General features: G+C 43.7%; 1 protein-coding gene across 3 annotated transcripts in view; it reads right to left on the bottom strand.

The window, feature by feature from the left end:
• Window positions 1–3,750: 3,750 nt before the first annotated feature.
• Window positions 3,751–18,945, bottom strand: part of adck1 (aarF domain containing kinase 1) — a 95,792-nt gene continuing 80,597 nt past the window's right edge. For 2 of the 3 annotated variants that reach the window (XM_053633155.1, XM_053633156.1), the window contains exons 10-11: window positions 10,755–10,948; window positions 3,751–5,524 (exon numbers count right to left, since the gene is read on the bottom strand). In XM_053633155.1, coding sequence (XP_053489130.1) covers window positions 5,356–5,524; window positions 10,755–10,948 — 363 coding nt within the window. In that variant the 3' untranslated portion in view covers window positions 3,751–5,355. Of the gene's footprint in view, window positions 5,525–10,426; window positions 10,587–10,754; window positions 10,949–18,945 lie in introns of all 3 variants that reach the window. The other variant, XR_008386794.1, reaches the window with a different exon arrangement.

Genomic DNA, 18,945 nt, shown 5'->3' with positions numbered 1-18,945 from the left:
GTGCACGTCCTCTTCTAGGCAGAGTCACGGTTGTTCCGTATCCTTTCCCTTTTCAGTCCCTTCAGGATTCCGCGATTTTTGCGATCGCGGAAATGAACGCGGAATCGAACAAAGTCCGTAAAATGCCGAGGCGCTCGCGCTTTCGGAAAAAAAAACCGACCGCAAATGTTTCACAGATTTGGGACGCATTCAACCAAAGCCTTCTTCGATTCGAAATGACTACATCTAAAAGGTCTCGTTTACCAACAAACGTCACCGTGGAAAAACCGCGCAAAACGATACAACGACGACAACAACAACAACAAAAGCTAGGTGAAATCCTGTACGGGCTGCATTTTAAAATAGCGGATTTCTGTGGGATGTTCATAGTGTGGGGTATTTTTATAACCAGACCATGATTGGCACTTCTCCGGAGTGTCGTTGTGGATTTGTTGTGATGTTCCTTCAGGTAACAATCTCTGGGTTCTTCCAGGAACAAGTGTATGGAGTTATATTGAGATCCGGTGACACTTTTGACTTCTTCGACAATCGGTTGCACCAGAACAAGTTTCGCGGTTTCACGTTTACGTATTCACAAGCTTCATGTTTCACGCTTTGTTTTGGGATTTCTTTTTCTTTCTTTCTTCTAAATAAGTGTGCAAACGATATAGATTTCCCAAATACGTTCACTCCCCTTCCACGTTGTAGCACTACGAGACGTGTTCTAGTTCGAGGGTGAATATTTATGCAAGCTGTATAATTCCATTCGCAGTCTTTTGAGTCGAGGTTTCTTCCTAACGTCATCCGAGGGATTTCTTCCTCGCCTCTGGTTTGTTCGCTAACGATCTAAATCTACATCCGGATTTCTGTAAAGCTGCTTTGTGAGTCTTGTCTGTTATTAAAAGCGCTGTACAGATACAAATTGAATCGAATCGAGCGTTAGAAGCTCAGCTCGGTTATCTCGTGTTATTTGAAGCGTAATTTTGGTGCTGCGCGGACGAGCCACGGGGTCGACGGCGTAATGGGCACCTTTCACGTCGCATGAAGACGCAGCACATTTCCAGCGTTTGCTGAAGTCAGCTGTAGCATCAGGCTCGTGCGTTTCCTCTCCATCCGGCTGGAGGAAAGAGATGAGATTAAGCTCTGCTACGTAGGGGCGATTGATCGTGGCGTTTTAATTTACTCCGCCGCCATTTTCTGTTCCTTCAGCTAAAGATTAGAATAATGCTCCCGATAAGCACAGCTGGCCAGATGATATGTAAGACATGTGCTGAATACATCCTACAGGACAAGATCAATTTAACGTCCTTAAAGACTTTCTGATATGACTCGATTTTTTTTTTTTCAGACTTCCTCGGGTTATTTTAGGAGTGAGGCATCCATATTGTTGGATATTTGCCCAAACCGTAGTCACCCCACATGGTCGCCGTCCAACACGCAGGCCTATTACCTCCATGATTACGTTTGGCAATGCCAGTCTCGACTTCATGATCAAGATGGATGTGTTTTTCATCTGGGTCAGGGTCCGGCCCCACAGCTCTGCTTACCGAGGCCCAGTCTGTAGGCTTGAATTAAAAACCTGCCCAACTAACATCATCATAAATTATTTAATTCAACCAGTAATGATACATGTGACTATTCAGGAAGTGTTACAGCTTTTTACTACGCTAATACATCGGTAAATCACTTCCACCTAGAGTACTACACCAAACGGACTAAGACAGGAAATGTATCAAAAGTAAGCTATAAAAACATACAGGATGCTTGTACACCGCTATCGTTGTAGTACGTTCGGATAAACTTGAAATATTAATATAACTTTTTTTTCCCCATTCTTAACACTTTCAACAAACAGACATGCTTTGGCGTCCTAACGGAAACATTTTCTTTTCCCTCAAATCTGCCGTATTTACTCAAGTACTGTTTTAGCATCGATACACTGCCAAGAAATACGTTCATTAAAAACCATCACTCTAAAACAACATTCGTTTGACAGTTTATAGTTAGATTTAATGCTGCGGGACCTCCACGAGACGAGTTCTTTTCCCGTTCTCGCTTATGTTAAAGCAGCTGCAAACGGTCGTTCTATCGCCGGCCTTTCTTTCTTCTCTCTTCGCGTTCAGGAAATGATCAAATAAGGACAATTCCGACTCGCGAGTCGCGTTACCGAGAAACCGCGACGCCGAAGATATCAGAAATCTTACATTTAAGTCCGACTCTGAACACCGGAGACTCATTCCATAAATGTTACCTCATAAAGTTTAACCACATCGATGATTATACGGTTTTATTAGCGTTAGGACCATCCGCTGTATAAGTGCATGCGAACGAGCTGTTACTATAGAAACGATAAGTTTTTATTACTTTATACTTTTCCAGCAGGGTCGTTAGTGAATTATTGATTGATCTAGACGTGATATACGACGACAACTCTTCCCGGATACCTGAAAATGCCACTGTGTGGAAAGTAATATTATTTACACTACGACCAACTATATATATATTTTTTTTTTTAATCAACGAAAGCAAAATAATATACTCGTGGAATTATGTAGTCACACAGCGTGACTGCATTTCATCCCTGCACAATATTAATTGCCTGTGTTCTAGTGTTCTAGCACTTTCCTGGAAACCGCAACAGCTCGAATTTATTCTCCAGGCAGCTAAATGGCACATTATTGTGAAGCGTGAAGCCACGTCTATACGATTTCATTTCAGCTGCGAGGCCAAAACGCCGCGCCCCGCCCGTACGGAAAGCCATTTGGTGCTGAAACCTGTTGAGCAGATAAGTGTGTCCATCACGCAGACGCTGGCCGCTGGGAGTTCTCACTAGCTCTCTCTCTCTCTCTCTCTCTCTGTCTGTCTGTCTTCGCTCTGGGGGATTCAGAGACTCATCGGAGTCGCTCAGATGCCTGCTGCTGCCTTTGGGCTCTTCACGAAGACCTGCTGGGACGATCCAACTCCACGCTCTCACCTGAGGAGCTCATCAGAAGCAGAGAGAAAGAGTTTAATGGATCTCTACCTGCCCTCGGGTCCGTGCCGGGCTCATCAATAAATCGCCGACCGACGGCACTTCGTAACGGTGCCGTTACATTTGCAAACACTCCCCCCCTTCCCCCCCCCCCACACACACGCGCTCCACAAAAAAAAAAAACCACACATTTTCTTGAGGAACACAGTGTCAGTGTGTGATTATCTCACATCAGCGTATTTGTTTATGTTTCATTCATCGCTATTCACTCGTATTACGTTTAAATAACGGCAGCGTAGAACAACGCAACACGTACAACCAAAAAACAACAAAAACCACACTGTATATTGACGTGTCATCACTGAGACGTAAACACGATCACTTTCAGAATCTGTTCAGGTTCAAACAGAATGAAGGAATGTTAAAAAAATACAGCAAATCATCACAGTTTGAAACAGGACCAAGAGGAAAAAATATTACCGTTATAATGAATACAATACATCCTTCTAATTATCATAATGATTCCGTAATTAAACGCCAATATTTTTGAGTTTCCTGAAATACCACACACGTACATTACAGGTCAGGAATATTCGAGCAACTCTTACTATAAGAATAAAGAAAAGAAAAAAAAATACACCGATACATATTGTACATCTTTTTCAAGGGATCAGTAAAGAATAAAGCACTCCGTGTTGTGCTGTTGTAGGAGAACAATCAACGACATGGTGGTGTGATGAAGCAGAGTCACTGTTAGACCCCCCCCCCCCCAAAAAAAAAAAAAAAAAAAACGTGTTTTATTCCTCTTACACCACCCACTTGCTTTATTTATTAAAGAACAGCACGTCATTTTTATGTTCCATTAAATATCTGCTCTGCAAAAACAAATAAACTACAATCTCCCTTACATTATAGCTACTACAACAGTTACCGTTTCTATAGTAACAGCTCGTTCGCAGGCACTTGAACGAACACTTTAACTCGCTGGTTAACGTTAAGTAAAGGTGCGCTGGCAAAAATAAACCGCTAGCTATTTCAGGCAAGTTGTGTTGTAATAAAAGAAGACATTTCCTGCTTCGTCGTAAGGAGCTCGCGTGTCCTGAAGGAGAAGCACGCGATGAGAAGACGCGCCACGTGACGAAGATGCTTCTCCGTCCATGTTCGGTATTAAAAGGAGTCCATTTCGGTATAAATAAAAAAATAAAAAAATAAAAAAATGTCCATGTAGACACCGATGATGCAAATTGATTCACTCAAATGAGTCATTTATGAGCAGGGTTTGTGTGCTGACAAGGATTTTGCACATTTTTTTTTTTTTTTTTTTAAACATAATAAATAGCGAGGGGTTAAACAGAAATGCATTTGAATCCACAAATGTGCACCAAAAAAAAAAAGAAAGAAAAAAAAAGTATTTATTATACGCAGAAAAAATTTTCATAGCGGCGAATGAAACGTTGAAGTAAATTTCGAGAGCTCGTCTTTTTCAATTTTTTTTTTTTTAATCGAATAGTTTGTGTAATCGGGTAGCGAATCCGCTCCTTCCGATCAGGACGGCGGTGGCGAACAGTAACAGCTAGTAATAGCGAGTATAATTTATGTAGCAGTGAATATGAGTCAGAATCTTAGTCTGGAAACACAGTCGACTGGAATCCAGCGAAAAAACGAAAACCGCGACGCAGGAAATCAGTTCGTACAGGATTCCGCCCAATATTTTTGGAATTGTTTTGGCTGAGGCTGCTCGATTTTGTTGCGGCTTTTGTCAAAATCGCGACGTTTTTGTGTCGTCGTTTTGTTTCGTTTTTTTTTTTTGGCGGAAAACTACCCGGATTGGCGAAATCGCAGTTGCGCAAGCGCTTTCGCAGTGATGTTTGTTGGTGAGTCAGAGCTGTAGTCGTGTTTGAAGAGGGCTTTGGCTGAACGTGCGCTGCGTTACGATGACGTCACGTGACGCGTCTCGGGTCAGGTCTGCGGCGATGTTGAAAAGCTCCGAGCTCCTCCGGATATCGCGGCGTTTGCTTGCTTTCGCGTGCATTTCTGCGATCGCAAAATCGCTCTGATGAATGATACGGTATGTGTGCATTCGAATGCATTTGTGTCTGTGTGTGTGGTTTTTTAAATTTTTTTTTATTACATGCACAAATACAACTCCACATCTTACTGAATATGGTTCTCGACGTGTATTTAAGTCCATGCTAATGCCAAATTTTTTTTACTCCTATAACAGGTCGAATGATTATATTGTGACGTACAGCGATAACAGATTTAACTCCACGCGGTAGATCCGTTTTCTCGTCTCGCCTCGTCTCGCCGTGTGGTGTTGGTAGCGTGATGAGAGGTCAGAGAGCGAGGACGAGGAGAGGCAGCGAGGCGGTGTAGCGGTCCGTCTTTAACCCTCTTTAACCCCTTCAGTGTGCGAAGGGCAAACAGCCGAGCACGTAATACATCCACTTCACCAGCAATGAGCTCCGGATCCACAAAACCACTTCGTACAGACTGATCTGACACAGAGAGAGCGCCTCGGACACGCTGATCTGCAGCCTCCTCGTCCTCGAGTCAGTCTTACTCCTCTTATAACTGAGAGAGAGACAGAGAGAGAGAGAGAGAGAGAGAGAGAGAGAGAGAGAGTGAGGGAGTGAGGGAGAGAGGGCGGGGGTAAAATGAGGAAGGAGAGGACAGACAGATAAGAATATTGACATACAAAGAGACAGGAAGAGGGAGAAAAGAGAGATAGAGAGAGAGAGAGAGAGAGAGAGAGAGAGAGAGAGAGAGAGAAAGGGACACAGAAGGATTCAGGGGAGAGTGAGAGAGAGACAGACAGGGAGTACGACGAGAGAGAGATGGAAGGAAGGAGAGGCAGAAGAAGACCGAAGGAGAGAAAAAGACAAACAGATAGACATGAGGGAGAGACGGAGGTAAATGGAAGGAGAGGGAGACAGAAAGAGCAAGAGAGTCAGAGAGACGAAAAGAGAGAGGGGGTGAGAGAGAGGGGAATGGAGGAAGCAGAAAGAGAGAGAGAGAAAGAGAGAGAGAATCAGGGAAGAGAGAGAAAAGGTGAGAGAGGCAAACCAATAGATAGACAGACATGGAGGAGTGATGGAGGGAAAGTCAAGAATAAGAGAAAGAGGCACAGAGAGAGAAGGAAAGAGAGAGAGAGAGAGAGAGAGAGAGAGAGAGAGAGAGAGAGAGATTACAGCAGATTAAGTAAATTGACTGCATGTTGATTCATGGTCCAAGTGATGCGAATCAGAGTCTGTTCAGCAGTGTGTGTGTGTGTGTGTGTGTGTGTGTGTGTGTGAGAGAGAGAGAGAGAGAGAGAGAGAGAGAGAGGGAAATGTTGAGCTGAATGACCTCAGGGGAAAAAAGCACGATTCTCCAAAAACTATCGCACACTTTCCTCCCAAACAGCTTTAAACTGACAAACAACAGAAACATTTCTGGCCATGAGAGAATACTGTAGATCAGATACTGACGTGTGTGTGTGTGTGTGTGTGTGTGTGTGTGTGTTATAGATGTGATCGTTTATGTATCAGGCAGTGATGAGCTGTACTATCTGACTAATCGAGTGCTTGTTATGTATCCTCGTAATGTATTAGTAAAATACTCGGAATTCCCCCAAAGCCCCTTTAACCTGTATTTTTAAACGGATAAAAGGAGAACCCATGACACCGAACATGAGACGCGGTGAGTTTCTCGGCCTGCAGCCACGGGCGCCAATACTTTCAGCTAGACAGAAGTTCAAGTGTAACTCTGGAAAAAGCACAACTGTACTGTACAAAAAGCTCGATCGCGGCACGAGTCGATGCTAAAGGGAGTCTACAGGGAACGCGATTTGATTGGATGTTGCTCCGCACGTCTTGAGCATCGATTCTAACCCCGCCCCTTTTTTACAGCGATGTCACACATTGCTAGGTTACTACTTAGAACATTTACAAACCTATGACACCGTCACGACGGTGTTTTATATAGTAGTTCGGACCCTACGTTAGAGCTCGGTTCGAACGTTTGACACGCGACATCAACACGCGAGCGTCGCTTACGGGGTTTAAACGCGACATGGAAACGCAATCCATATAACGCGACGTAACGTTGCGCCGGTAAAAATCGAAGACGTCCGTGTTTGTTTATGTCAGTCGTCTTATGAAGGTACGGCGTACTGGAGGTTTCGTCTGGTCCTATAAACGTCACCCGACCGAGGAAAACTCCGCCCCTGAACAACACGGACGTGAATCTTCATCATTAACGTCGCTGCTCTATTTGTACTTCGCTGAACGTTTTCCTCCGTTACGCACCATCCCTTTCTACACGCTGATCGCTGCGCAGTGCGATTTCGCCCTCGCTTCATTTCTAACTCGAGCGATGCAGCGGCGCTTTAGTCCTTTCACCTGTCCCGCGCTCTCAGCGTATTAACGACGATCAAGCAAAATCGAAAAATAGTCCCGCGTGAGACGTTGATGGAAGTAACGCGATGACGCGGGTTTGAAGTGTCACCATGACTGCATCATCCCTCCGAGCTTCACATGAGCACACGATGACACGACGCGAGCTGCAGCGAGGAACCAGGCTGAGCTCGGCTGAGCTACACCTCCAGACCCGACAGGTTTTCACCGGAGCATGCACTCGCGCGTGCTTACTTCCTGCACTCGCGCTGCATACGGACACGCTTTTAGGTTGCCAGCAATCCTTCAGCGCGATTGCGTAACTCGCCGAGGCTTGAAAAGAGTCGTGTTCAATATTTCATACGGGGACACGCAGGAGTCGGTAGCACCTCGGGAGCAGCTGATGAATTATTAAGAGCGCGCTGGGAGAAGGCTGCGAGCGTGCGAGTGACAGCTAGCGGAAGCTCGGCGTGCAGACTTCATTACACCGCACAAAATCACGTCTGTAAGAAGGTCCATCCGTCACACGGAAACGGGATAATCGACACGACAACCACGCGTCAGGAAAAAGCGGCGTTCTCCACGGTCCTTATTTAAGCTGCTGCCATTTTTCTGGGAATCGTAGAATATTGATGATATTTTGACGATGAGAAGTTTTTTCACATTTCCAACACACAATCCAGCTGGTGTGAGTCGTTACGGTTAGGGCCGGGGTGGAGCGCGGGGTGAAGTCGGAGTTCTTCTTCTTACAGCTGGTATGAAATCCGATAACGTCAGGGCTCTGTGACGTCATCGTGACGCAATACCGGTGATCGATTACGTCACGTTTCCGAGATAGCGTTTTTATTCCTAAAATACGAAACTAAGAACGGTTTCGCTGTTAATTTGTTAGGAATCGTATATATCGCGATATAAATATCGCATATATCGGATCGCAGAAACCTCTCGAAAACTCGCAATTTTTGTCATATCGTCCAACCCTGGATAGCGTGACTGTTATTTATTATGAACGAACAATTAAACATATCACGGTCCCGCCCCCTTTTTTTTAAATTCTTCATCTATCGGCTCATTTTTCACGTCCTGTGTCCTTTCCCCTTCGGTGAATTGTCTTTTTTTTCCCTTCGGGTGAATTTCGCTCGGGTGGTTTTCAGGTGTCTCCCGCATAGCTGTAGCAAGCGCTCAAAAATGCTAAATGCTACAGCTAAACCGTAACCTCTGGCATCTATGCTCGTTTAAGTTTTTACTCAGGGCTAAGTGAAAAACTACGAAGACGTACAATTAAACGAAACAATACGTTATATATGCACAGAGGAAGTTGGCCTGATATTTTACTGGTATCGTTTCAGATATTTTAATTGCATTTGTCTCGTTTGTTGTTGTTTTTTTTTTTTGCTAGCCTTTTCTAAGGCTTTCTTAAGTGCTCTAATAAACAGACTGATATTTTTATGACCCCCTCGCAATCCGCACGACGCTTCTGTCTCGTATCGAACCGTGGAATATCTGCTTACGTTATGAATGATGCGTCTCTTAGGGAAAACTCCTGCTGCTTTCTGGTACGTTTATGAATATTTAAAAGCAGCGTATTGAATTACACACTACACACTGGTCATTTTGTCATGTACACCTACCGCACAGGTCGCTTTATAGGTGTACGATTACTGACTCTAAGCCCATCGGTTGCTATGCGCAATGTATTGGCGCCCCATCTACCTCATCCTTCAATGGAAACCGCGGCTGAGATATTCGGGTGGTGGTTTATTTTCTGTCCGGCAGGATCGGGTCTAGCTTAGCGCTGTCTCGAGGAAATCTATCATGGTGCTGAACCTCAGAGCGCTGCCTCAGAACGATTTACAAGCATAATGTAAATGATTACAATGAGAGGCTTGTGGTTTGTAAAAACATGGCGTCGGAGTCAGACGCTAGCTCATGACGGTACACACGGAGGCTGACTCGCAGCTCAGTAGAGATAATAATACTACAAATACTTACAGATCAAACTACATCAGTGTGACAAACCCGCCATGTCCGAGTCACTCTCTCTCTCTCTCTCTCTCTCTCTCTGGCGTGTCCTGACGCCTGTGCGTTCGGTAGCTGGTAATGGATTTTAGATCTGCATTCTGCACTTTGCTGCCATTTGGTTTTAATAAAGATGCACTCAGCCGGATGACATCGAGTTTCATGTCTGGATGCCTCTTTCTTTCCAAATCTCTCTCTCTCGCTCTCTGTTTTTACAGTCATCACCATCTCCCAAGAAATCCCCACCCAACACACACACACGCACGCACAAATCTTCCCACAGTCGCCGAGTTCTTCATTAAAACGGTGCGAATAAATCAATATGGCCGCCGACTACTGAGAAAAGTACCAAATAATCGTGTCACTGAGTCAGACCATTACACCAAACAGACCAAAAGAGTTGGTCTTGAGCACCTCATCACGTTTCATCCTTATCTATACTCCAAAAGCGTCCCAAGAGGCGCCTTATGAGGTGTGTGAAGGGACTAGCGTGATTGAGACTGAAGTCTGAGAGATGACGTGACCCCTGAGAGAGCGAGAGACACAGAGAGAGAGAGAGAGAGAGACAGAGAGTGCCTCACAAGTCTTCTCAGAAATGCTAAATACAGGAGACGAAGAACTATAATGCGCTAAAGTAACAACTTTAAAACCTTCTTCTCGAGCAAACGTCAGAGTAATAATCTCGGCGGCGAAATAAGCGAGCGAGATGAGCTAAGTTTACATCGAACATTTAGCTAAATGCTCTGCTCAAAAATAAAATCATTTTTTAAAAAAGTGCGAAACGTTATGCAAATGCTAAAAACATATCTCGAGGTGATCGATTCTTCTCAGTCGTAAGATATATTCCAAATATGTGTTTTGCACGTGCTTAGCATGTTTTTTTGTGTGTGTTTGTTCTGCCTGTAGGTAGAGAGTCCTGACAGATGTTGCTGTGTCTGATTTTTAGAAAAGAACCAAAACATACTTTGAGATTTCCCCCCCATAACAACGTGGAAATGTTTTTATTTAGGCTACTTTTAGTCTCTGGTTGAAAAGGTTATGTACAAACATGGCAGTCGGTCTGTCTAGAGATTTCTAAAACCTTGCCGGGATTTCATTTCCTCACACACGCGCAGATCAAATTGTTTTGGAGCTACATGAAGCGGAACATACGCCTGATCGCTTCGTAATCAGTCGAAATGTCCGCCGTCATCATCATCATCATCATCATCAAAAACGGAGAAGAATGCCGAGAACACGCTCTGTATAAACGATAGAAAGTTTAAAGACGTTAACATCCGATGGAGAAAATCCGACAATGACCTTGTGAAGGGTTTTCCCAGACTGCAATACAGATAGAAAAGTATGTCTGTTTGTGAGGACACAGTGTTTCAAGTGCATGTGTGTGTGTGTGTGTGTGTGTGTGTTACCTGGCGAGTGCCCGTGTGCAGCAGCGGCTCATGCTGATGAAGGAGCTGGAGCTGGCGCGGGTCTGCAGCACCGTCTCGATGCCCCTCAGGAGGTCGTTGGTCTTCAGCAGCAGCAGCATCTGCCGAGGAACTCGATTCAGCAGCTCGCTGATCTGAGGGAGGTAGAGCGTCGCGTTCGTGCGGATCTCCACATCCTGAGGCATACGCACGCGCACACACACACACACACACACGCGCACTCTTTACATCTGTCTAAATTCTTGTCTCTAGGATAGTAATAATTTAAGTCTGATATTAAGGTGCTGATTAATCTTCTACAACAGCAGCAGGTTTATATTGACGCGCTCGGCCGCGGGTTCTACAGTGACGACTCGTTCACAGGGACACTGCGCGTAAACGGATTTTAAAAGTCGATGATGTCTATTTAACGTTTATGGAAGGAGTCTCCAGTGTCAGCGCTCTGTAACAGTCCGAGGTAAATGCTGTGACTTTAAGTTTTCCGACATCTTCAGGACAGAGGAGTTTACGCTTCTTTAAGGTTTCTCTCGAACATTAACTTCAACAGAAAGAGAGAGAGAGAGAGAGAGAGAGAGAAGGAGAGTGAAAGAGTGAGAGAGTGCAAAAGAGAAAGAGAGAGGGAGAGCGAAAGAGAGAGAGTGAGGGAGAGAGGGAGAACGAGAGAGAGAGAGAGCACAAAAGAGAGAGAGAGTGGGAAAGAGAGAGAGCGAGGGAGAGCAAAAGAGACAGAGAGAGAGAGCGAGAGAGAGTGAAAGAGTGAGAGAGTGCAAAAGAGAAAGAGAGCGGGAGAGCGAAAGAGAGAGAGAGAGAGGGAGAACAAGAGAGTGAGAGAGCACAAAAGAGAGAGAGAGAGAGAGAGTAAAAGAGAGAGCGCGAGGGAGAGAGGGAGAGCGAAAGAGAGAGGGGGGAGAACAAGAGAGAGAGCACAAGAGAGAGAGAGAGTGAAAGAGAGAGCGCGAAAGAGAGAGAGAGAGAGAGAGAGAGAGAGAGAGAGCGAGGGAGAGAGGGAGAACAAGAGAGTGAGAGAGCACAAAAGAGAGAGAGAGAGAGAGTAAAAGAGAGAGCGCGAGGGAGAGAGGGAGAGTGAAAGAGAGAGAGAGGGAGAGAGGGAGAACGAGAGAGAGAGCACAAGAGAGAGAGAGAGAGTGAAAGAGAGTGCGAAAGAGAGAGAGAGGGAGAACGAGAGAGAGAGAGAGAGAGAGCGAGGGAGAGAGGGAGAACAAGAGAGAGAGAGAGCACAAAAGAGAGAGAGGAGAGAGTAAAAGAGAGAGAGCGAGGGAGAGAGGGAGAGCGAAAGAGAGAGAGAGGGAGAGAGGGAGAACGAGAGAGAGAGCACAAGAGAGAGAGAGAGAGAGTGAAAGAGAGAGCGCGAAAGAGAGAGAGAGGGAGAACGAGAGAGAGAGAGAGAGCGAGGGAGAGAGGGAGAACAAGAGAGAGAGAGAGCACAAAAGAGAGAGAGGAGAGAGTAAAAGAGAGAGAGCGAGGGAGAGAGGGAGAGCGAAAAAGAGAGAGAGGGAGAGAGGGAGAACGAGAGAGAGAGCACAAGAGAGAGAGAGAGAGTGAAAGAGAGAGCGCGAAAGAGAGAGAGAGGGAGAACGAGAGAGAGAGAGAGAGAGAGAGCGCGAGGGAGAGAGGGAGAACAAGAGCGAGAGAGAGCACAAAAGAGAGAGAGGAGAGAGTAAAAGAGAGAGAGCGAGGGAGAGAGGGAAGAGTGAAAGAGAGGGGGGGGAGGCTGCTGAACTGTTTAGAACTGCTATATGTGAGAACAGAAAGTAACAGGAAGTAACGCATACGTTCCATAACCCTGAATGAACTATAAATAAACAGATAAAAAGTAAATGTTGTTTTGTAATAAATAAAAGACTTTAATCGTTGGTGAACTGTAATGGTATAAAAGGAATAAAACACACGTTGGGACATGCTGTTATTGGGGTTTTATTCCTTACATGCGAGACGGTGTTTATTCTGGATATTGTTGTCTGTTTACGTTGAAGTAAGGTGTCATAAACAGTCGAAGAAATGGGACCAGATGCTAGCAAACCTAGCAAATTAGCAAAAATGTAAAAAAAAAACAAAAAAAAAAACCCCAATAGAGCGTTACTTTCATATCAAACCAAAACACAAAAAGACTTCCACCACATCCACCAAGGCTAACCATGGAGCCCGTTTAGCATGACCTAACCGAGCCCGAGCGAACACATCAGGCTGAAGTATTTTTGGTGAGTGTGTGCTGGTGTATCAGCTTTAAACAAGCTGTGGGAAACTCTCGCTACACGACTTGCCCATCTGCCATGAAATACCCACAGTGAAGAGTGAAGAAGAGTCGCGGGAAGGAAACGGAGGAGCTTATTTCGCAGGAAACTGAGAAGCTAAGTGGCTGAAAACCGTGACAGTGAAGATTAGCTGTTCTGGCTCTCGACATCAGTAACCCAAGTCTGAGCGCCGAGAAAATTTCAGCCTGGGGGGAAAAAAATGTAAAAATACCATGCATCCCTTCCTATTATGATAGGAGAGTTTGATGGAAACATCTGGAATTCAATCGGTGTTTCTTTTTTGGACTTTAAAACGGCAATGCATAATGAGAAGAGAGAGATATATGCTATAATTTTAGCATGTGTTAAATAATAATCAGGGGCAGAATTGGACTGCTCGGTCGTGTAGTAAAAAAAAAAAAAAAAATCAATGAAATTTCATATTAAGTTTAAATCAAGAGCCTAAGGGTGACTCTGAACATGGCGCTACCACCACCGTGCTTTTCTGTGTTCTGTTATGGGCCGTTTTGTGTCTTCATATTTCTTCATTACAGACAGAGCAAATCACCCTATATCTGTACACGTCTAAGCGTAACAATCTGCTTTTCTGCTAACGAGTCGGTTGGCTCTTTTTTTCTGAGGGGGCGGGGCTTGCATAATACATAATCGTCTTATTTTAATCAGTCTCTACTCACACCATCTCTGACTGTACCTCATATCTGTGCTCGCACATTAAAGCGGCCATATGCTGATTTATTTTTTCTCCAAAGCCTACACTTCAGAGTGACTCACTGTCTGGAAAGTGTACTATTTAAAAGTAAGCGCTCATCATCACTCGTTTAAAAAAGAAAAAAGAAGAAAAAAACACTTCTGTAGTGTATAGCGTCTTATTGTTATGTGGATCGTGCTGTTATTCACGCCGTCGATAATAAATTTCCTTTGCATTAATGCATCAATGATCAGGTTCAAAAGCCACAAGACTGCAATCAATCCCATCTCGCGCTTGCAAACTCGAGTGTGACGGTTTAATAGCGTGTCGGTACGACAAGGAACAGTGAGCCAACTCAAATTTGGTGGTTTCGAATCATATATTGACTGGTTTTATGTGTCTTATGATGTTTTATTGGTTTTGTTGCCTTATGCGCATCATAATGGATAACTAATCAAGTTCTAAATTAAGAAAAAGTGCGGGGAAAACCCCCCCCCCCCAAAAAAAAACAAAACAGGAACTGTCACTTTAAATGTTAATGAGAAGTTCACAATTTTCAGATATGTAAATAATCAGGATAATGGCCATGTAATAGTGACATTATAAACCTTTAACGGTTCATCGGTTGTTCCAATTGGGAAACCCTGAAAGGATTTATGTATAATCCAACAACACTGCAACCCATTCAGGAGACGGTTCGGAACGGTTCATTATTAGTTAATGAACACTGAAAGAACTTACCTGGAGACTGCGAACTTCTCAGTAACATTTAAGGAACGATCTAGAGCTAATATTTTTTTTTTAGTAATCCCTGAACTCGAACATAATGCCCTTATGTTCCAACAAGGCTAAGACAGAACTTACATTCTCCTGGAGCAAAAAAAAAAAAAAAGGGGCAGGTCTACGACTTTCACGAATTCTTCATTTTGTAAATGAAGCTCTAAATCTGTATCGTTTTCCTTTGGGTCATGTTAAGGAACGTTATCTAGAACTCTAGAAGGACAAGTTTGATAAGAGTTACACCTTTACAGTTAAAGAGTAATCGTTGTAGGTTAGGGGGTTCGACTCCTACCTCCGCCCTCCTCCCGAGTTTGCATGTTCTCCCGGTGCTTCTGGGGTTTCCTCCGGGTACTCTGGTTTCCTCCCCCAATCCAAAGACATGTGTTGATTGGCATCTCTATATCGTCCCTAGTGTGTGAACGGGTGTGTGCCCTACGCTGGACTGGCACCCCGTCCAGGGTGTCCCTCACCTTGTAACCCGACTCTCCTTGGATAGGCTCCAGGCTGCCCGTGACCCCGTGTAGGATAAGCGGTACAGGAAATAGATGGATGGAAAGGTTGTAGGTTAGAATTATCATTAAACTGTCATATATTTGAAACGTTTATCGATGAAGACCAACAACTATGCGAGCTGAAATTCCGCCCGGTGGTTCTCGCACATACGGTGGACAGAGATTAGATTCAGATTTCTCTAATGGTCCTGCACGTGGGACCGGTTCCTAGTTCTGGATGCAGTGAACCTGACCGACAGAGGCCTGATCTCTGCTCTCTCCCAGAGCCGAGACACAATGTTGGAACCCACAGAGACAGATGAAGAGTCCCTACAGCATACAGGAGCACAGGACGCTGTTCAAAGCATAAGGCCAGGTTTGCAGGAGGGTCTTTATGCCAAACATGGCTCTGAGGGAATATGCTCGCCAGCATCTGTTCTCACTACAGGGGCATTAAAATGCGTGATAAATACAGACATTTACAATGTTTGCCCCGATGTAATGACTTCTCAGTACGTACGGGGATACAATTTTTTTCATACTGATTACAAGATTTAATGGAAAATCTGGATTCCTAATAAAATTTCACGTCAAAACAACGGCAACCCACGACTGTATGAAGTCTGACACGTCGTCAAGAGCTTAAAATCTCAACCATGCCATCTCTAACTGTGGATGCGGGTCGATGGGATGAAAGCTCTACTTCCTCTTCGTCTGTTGTGTACTTCGCTCTCCTCCGTGTGAATTCAGCCGTCCTGTGCTGGTGCGTGAGTGGCTGTTTGTGGTTTTTTTTTGTATTGGTTTCGGAAAAAGAAACACACAAAAGACACAAATCGAACAAAGAAACATCTGGATCTGGTTAGCAGAGTCCTCCACGGACTGTCGCCGTGATCGAATTTCAGTTCCAGTCATGGCTGATGCCTGTACGGTGCACACCGTCCACGCGACCTGCGCGACGGCAGCACCACAGGGCACCACCTCCCTCTCCGAACAGATGTAGCAGCACACAAAGAGGCACATCACAGAACAGACCCCGAGAACCCTCGGAACCACGGGACCGAACAACGCAAACAACGAGCAGAAGGGACATCGGTGAGAGCAACAGACACAGAGGTGAAATGGTGAGGAAATGAAATGGTGAGGAAAGAAATAAAGAAAGAAGTGGTGAGGAAAGAAAGAATGAATGGAATGACGAGGAAAGAAAGAGATAGATAGATAGAAAGAAAGAAAAAGAAATGGTGAGGAAAGAAATGGTGAGGAAAGAAAGAAATGGTGAGGAAAGAAAGAAAGATAGATAGATGGAAAAAAGAAAAAAAAATTGTGAGGAAAGAAAGAAAGAAATATAGATAGAAAGATAGAAGGAAAAAGAAATGGTGAGGAAAGAAAGAAAGAAAGAAAAAGAAATGGTGAGGAAAGAAAAAGAATGAATGAAATGCTGAGGAAAGAAAGAAAGAAAGAAAGAGATTGAAAGAAAGAGAGAAAAAGAAACGGTGAGGAAAGAAAGAAAGAAAAAGAAAGAAAGAAAGAAAGAAAAAGAAATGGTGATGAAAGAAAGAAAGAAAGAAAGAACGAAAGAAAGAAAGAAATGGTGATGAAAGAAAGAAAGAAAGAAAGAAAGAAAGAAAAAGAAATGGTGAGGAAAGAAAGAAAGAAAAAGAAAGAAAGAAATAAAGAAAAAGAAATTGTGAGGAAAGAAATAAAGAAAAAGAAAGAAAGAAAGAAAAAGAAATGGTGAGAAAAGAAAGAAAGAAATAAAGAAAAAGAAATGGTGAGGAAAGAAAGAAAGAAATAAAGAAAAAGAAAGAAAGAAAGAAAGAAAAAGAAAGAAAGAAAGAAAAAGAAATGGTGAGGAAAGAAAGAAAGAAAGAAATAAAGAAAAAGAAATGGTGAGGAAAGAAAGAAAGAAAGAAAGAAAGAAAGAAAAAGAAATGTCGAGGAAAGAAGGAAATGGTGAGGAAAGAAAGAAAGAAATAAAGAAAAAGAAATGGTGAGGAAAGAAAGAAAGAAAGAAAGAAAAAGAAATGTCGAGGAAAGAAAGAAATGGTGAGGAAAGAAAGAAAGAAAGCAAGCAAGCTGTTAAATAAGTGTATTTATTAGTTATTATATGCGTCTCTGTAGAAATGACTCATGAGATAAATAAAGCTGAGGTCTTTGTCATTTCCTCATCGTTCATTTCCTCCTTCATCACTGCACCACTTTAAGAACAGACAGCTGTGATTTTACCAGTTTTTAAAAAAAAAAAAAAAAATCAGACTCCATTCTCTGTTCAATTCAGCTCCTAATCCGTAAATCTCTATCCCTGAGAAAGATGAGGAAGAGGAAGGAAGGAGATTAGGGCCTGAACTAAATCGCTCCAAGTTGTATGTGCCAATAACATGACGGCGTGATGGCTGGGATTAAACTGGATCACGTGACACGCGTCCTAATCTGAAACACTGCTCCAGCTACTCCTAATCCCGACTCCAACACCAACAAAAAGACAGAGACGCATGAGCCGTGTGTGTGTGTGTGTGTGTGTGTGTGTGTGTGTGTGTGTGTGTGCTTGGCCTCGCTCAGTCACAAATGGCTTTCTTCCCTGGACCGCTGCCTTATCTATTCTGGCTGTTGGTTTTCGTCCAGGGATTTATTTATTTATTTATTTTGACCGAGATATGGACCTGCTCCATATTTACATCCCTCCCAGCCAGGACAAATTAAAAGTCCCGGTCATGCACAAACAGCTCTTTTTTTAAAAATGTATTTATTTAATTATTTATTTCGGATCGCGATTACATTCAAGATCCATTATGTGGATGATTTACGTCCTGCTTCGTGGGGGTTTATCTGCTTGATATTTTTGATGGATGACATTTATGTGCTTGTTCTAGACTTCCAACAGCTTCTTCCCTGAAGTAGGTCTTTTCCATGGCGTAGCATAGCAGAGCGTAGCGTAGCATAACTTATCGCACCGATGCTCTGGTGTCTAAATCCAAACTCCTTGATGGCGCACTCTTCGATAAAGACTTCAAGGATTATTTGCACACTTAAAAGACTCTACGTACTGATCGAACGGACAATTTGACGAACCCTTAACGTATCGCCTTTTGAGGGAAAAAAAAAAAAAAAAAAACCCTGTTGTGAATGAAACAAGTACTGGACTGGGTTTAAACTCAGACAACCCCGAAACAACACACTGCACGGAGCTTTGTTATTATTTCCAGCCTTAGAGCTTAAATACCAACATGTCGTGACATTTCGGTCCGAGTGACCAATGGCAGGTCCGATAGATTCGGTTGTTTTTCTTAGAAACAAAAGGTTACGCTTGAGGTATATCAAATGCCTGATATGTATCGGTATAAATTACCAAAACATAATGCTTCCTGAACGCTACAGTGAATAATATGGCGCTGTTTTCACACCATGTAATGAGCTAAGAGGTGTGGTTAGTATATAATATACACGTTTTCTTCCTGTTGCAATCCCAGCACTGCAGTATCAGCGTGTGTGTTTGTGATATCTCGGAGTGTTTTCTCACGTCAGCTGTTTCAGCCTGCTGATTTTTATTTTATTTTACTTGTAATTTTTTTTTTTTTTTTTTGCGACAGGAGGTTTGGGCAGTCGCAACTTTGATTGAACTGCTTACTGCGAACTTGCATCATCCCCTGAGGACGGAGTCCTATTTTCAGAGCGACCTTTTGACGGTAAGCCATACCACGACACTGTTTTCTCCAGAAAAAGGCCATACTGTAGACGGTCAGAGCAGGAGCTTAACTTCTTGGTTTTAGCCGAGTACTCGAGCCGTAAAGCCCCGAAGACGCAGAAGTGGTGGGCAGTCGCTACTCGAGAGCACTTCAGAAAGAGGCCCAGACTCAGACATCTCTCTCTCGTTCTCTCTGACATAGGAAAATTGAGGGGAAAAATACAAACGCCCCCCCGAGACACTTGGGATGGTCCATTTTTTT

This window comes from Ictalurus furcatus, chromosome 9, assembly GCF_023375685.1.
Source record: "Ictalurus furcatus strain D&B chromosome 9, Billie_1.0, whole genome shotgun sequence".
In the NCBI taxonomy this organism is placed as follows: Eukaryota; Metazoa; Chordata; class Actinopteri; order Siluriformes; family Ictaluridae; genus Ictalurus; species Ictalurus furcatus.
This window is presented reverse-complemented; position numbering and strand designations above follow the sequence as displayed.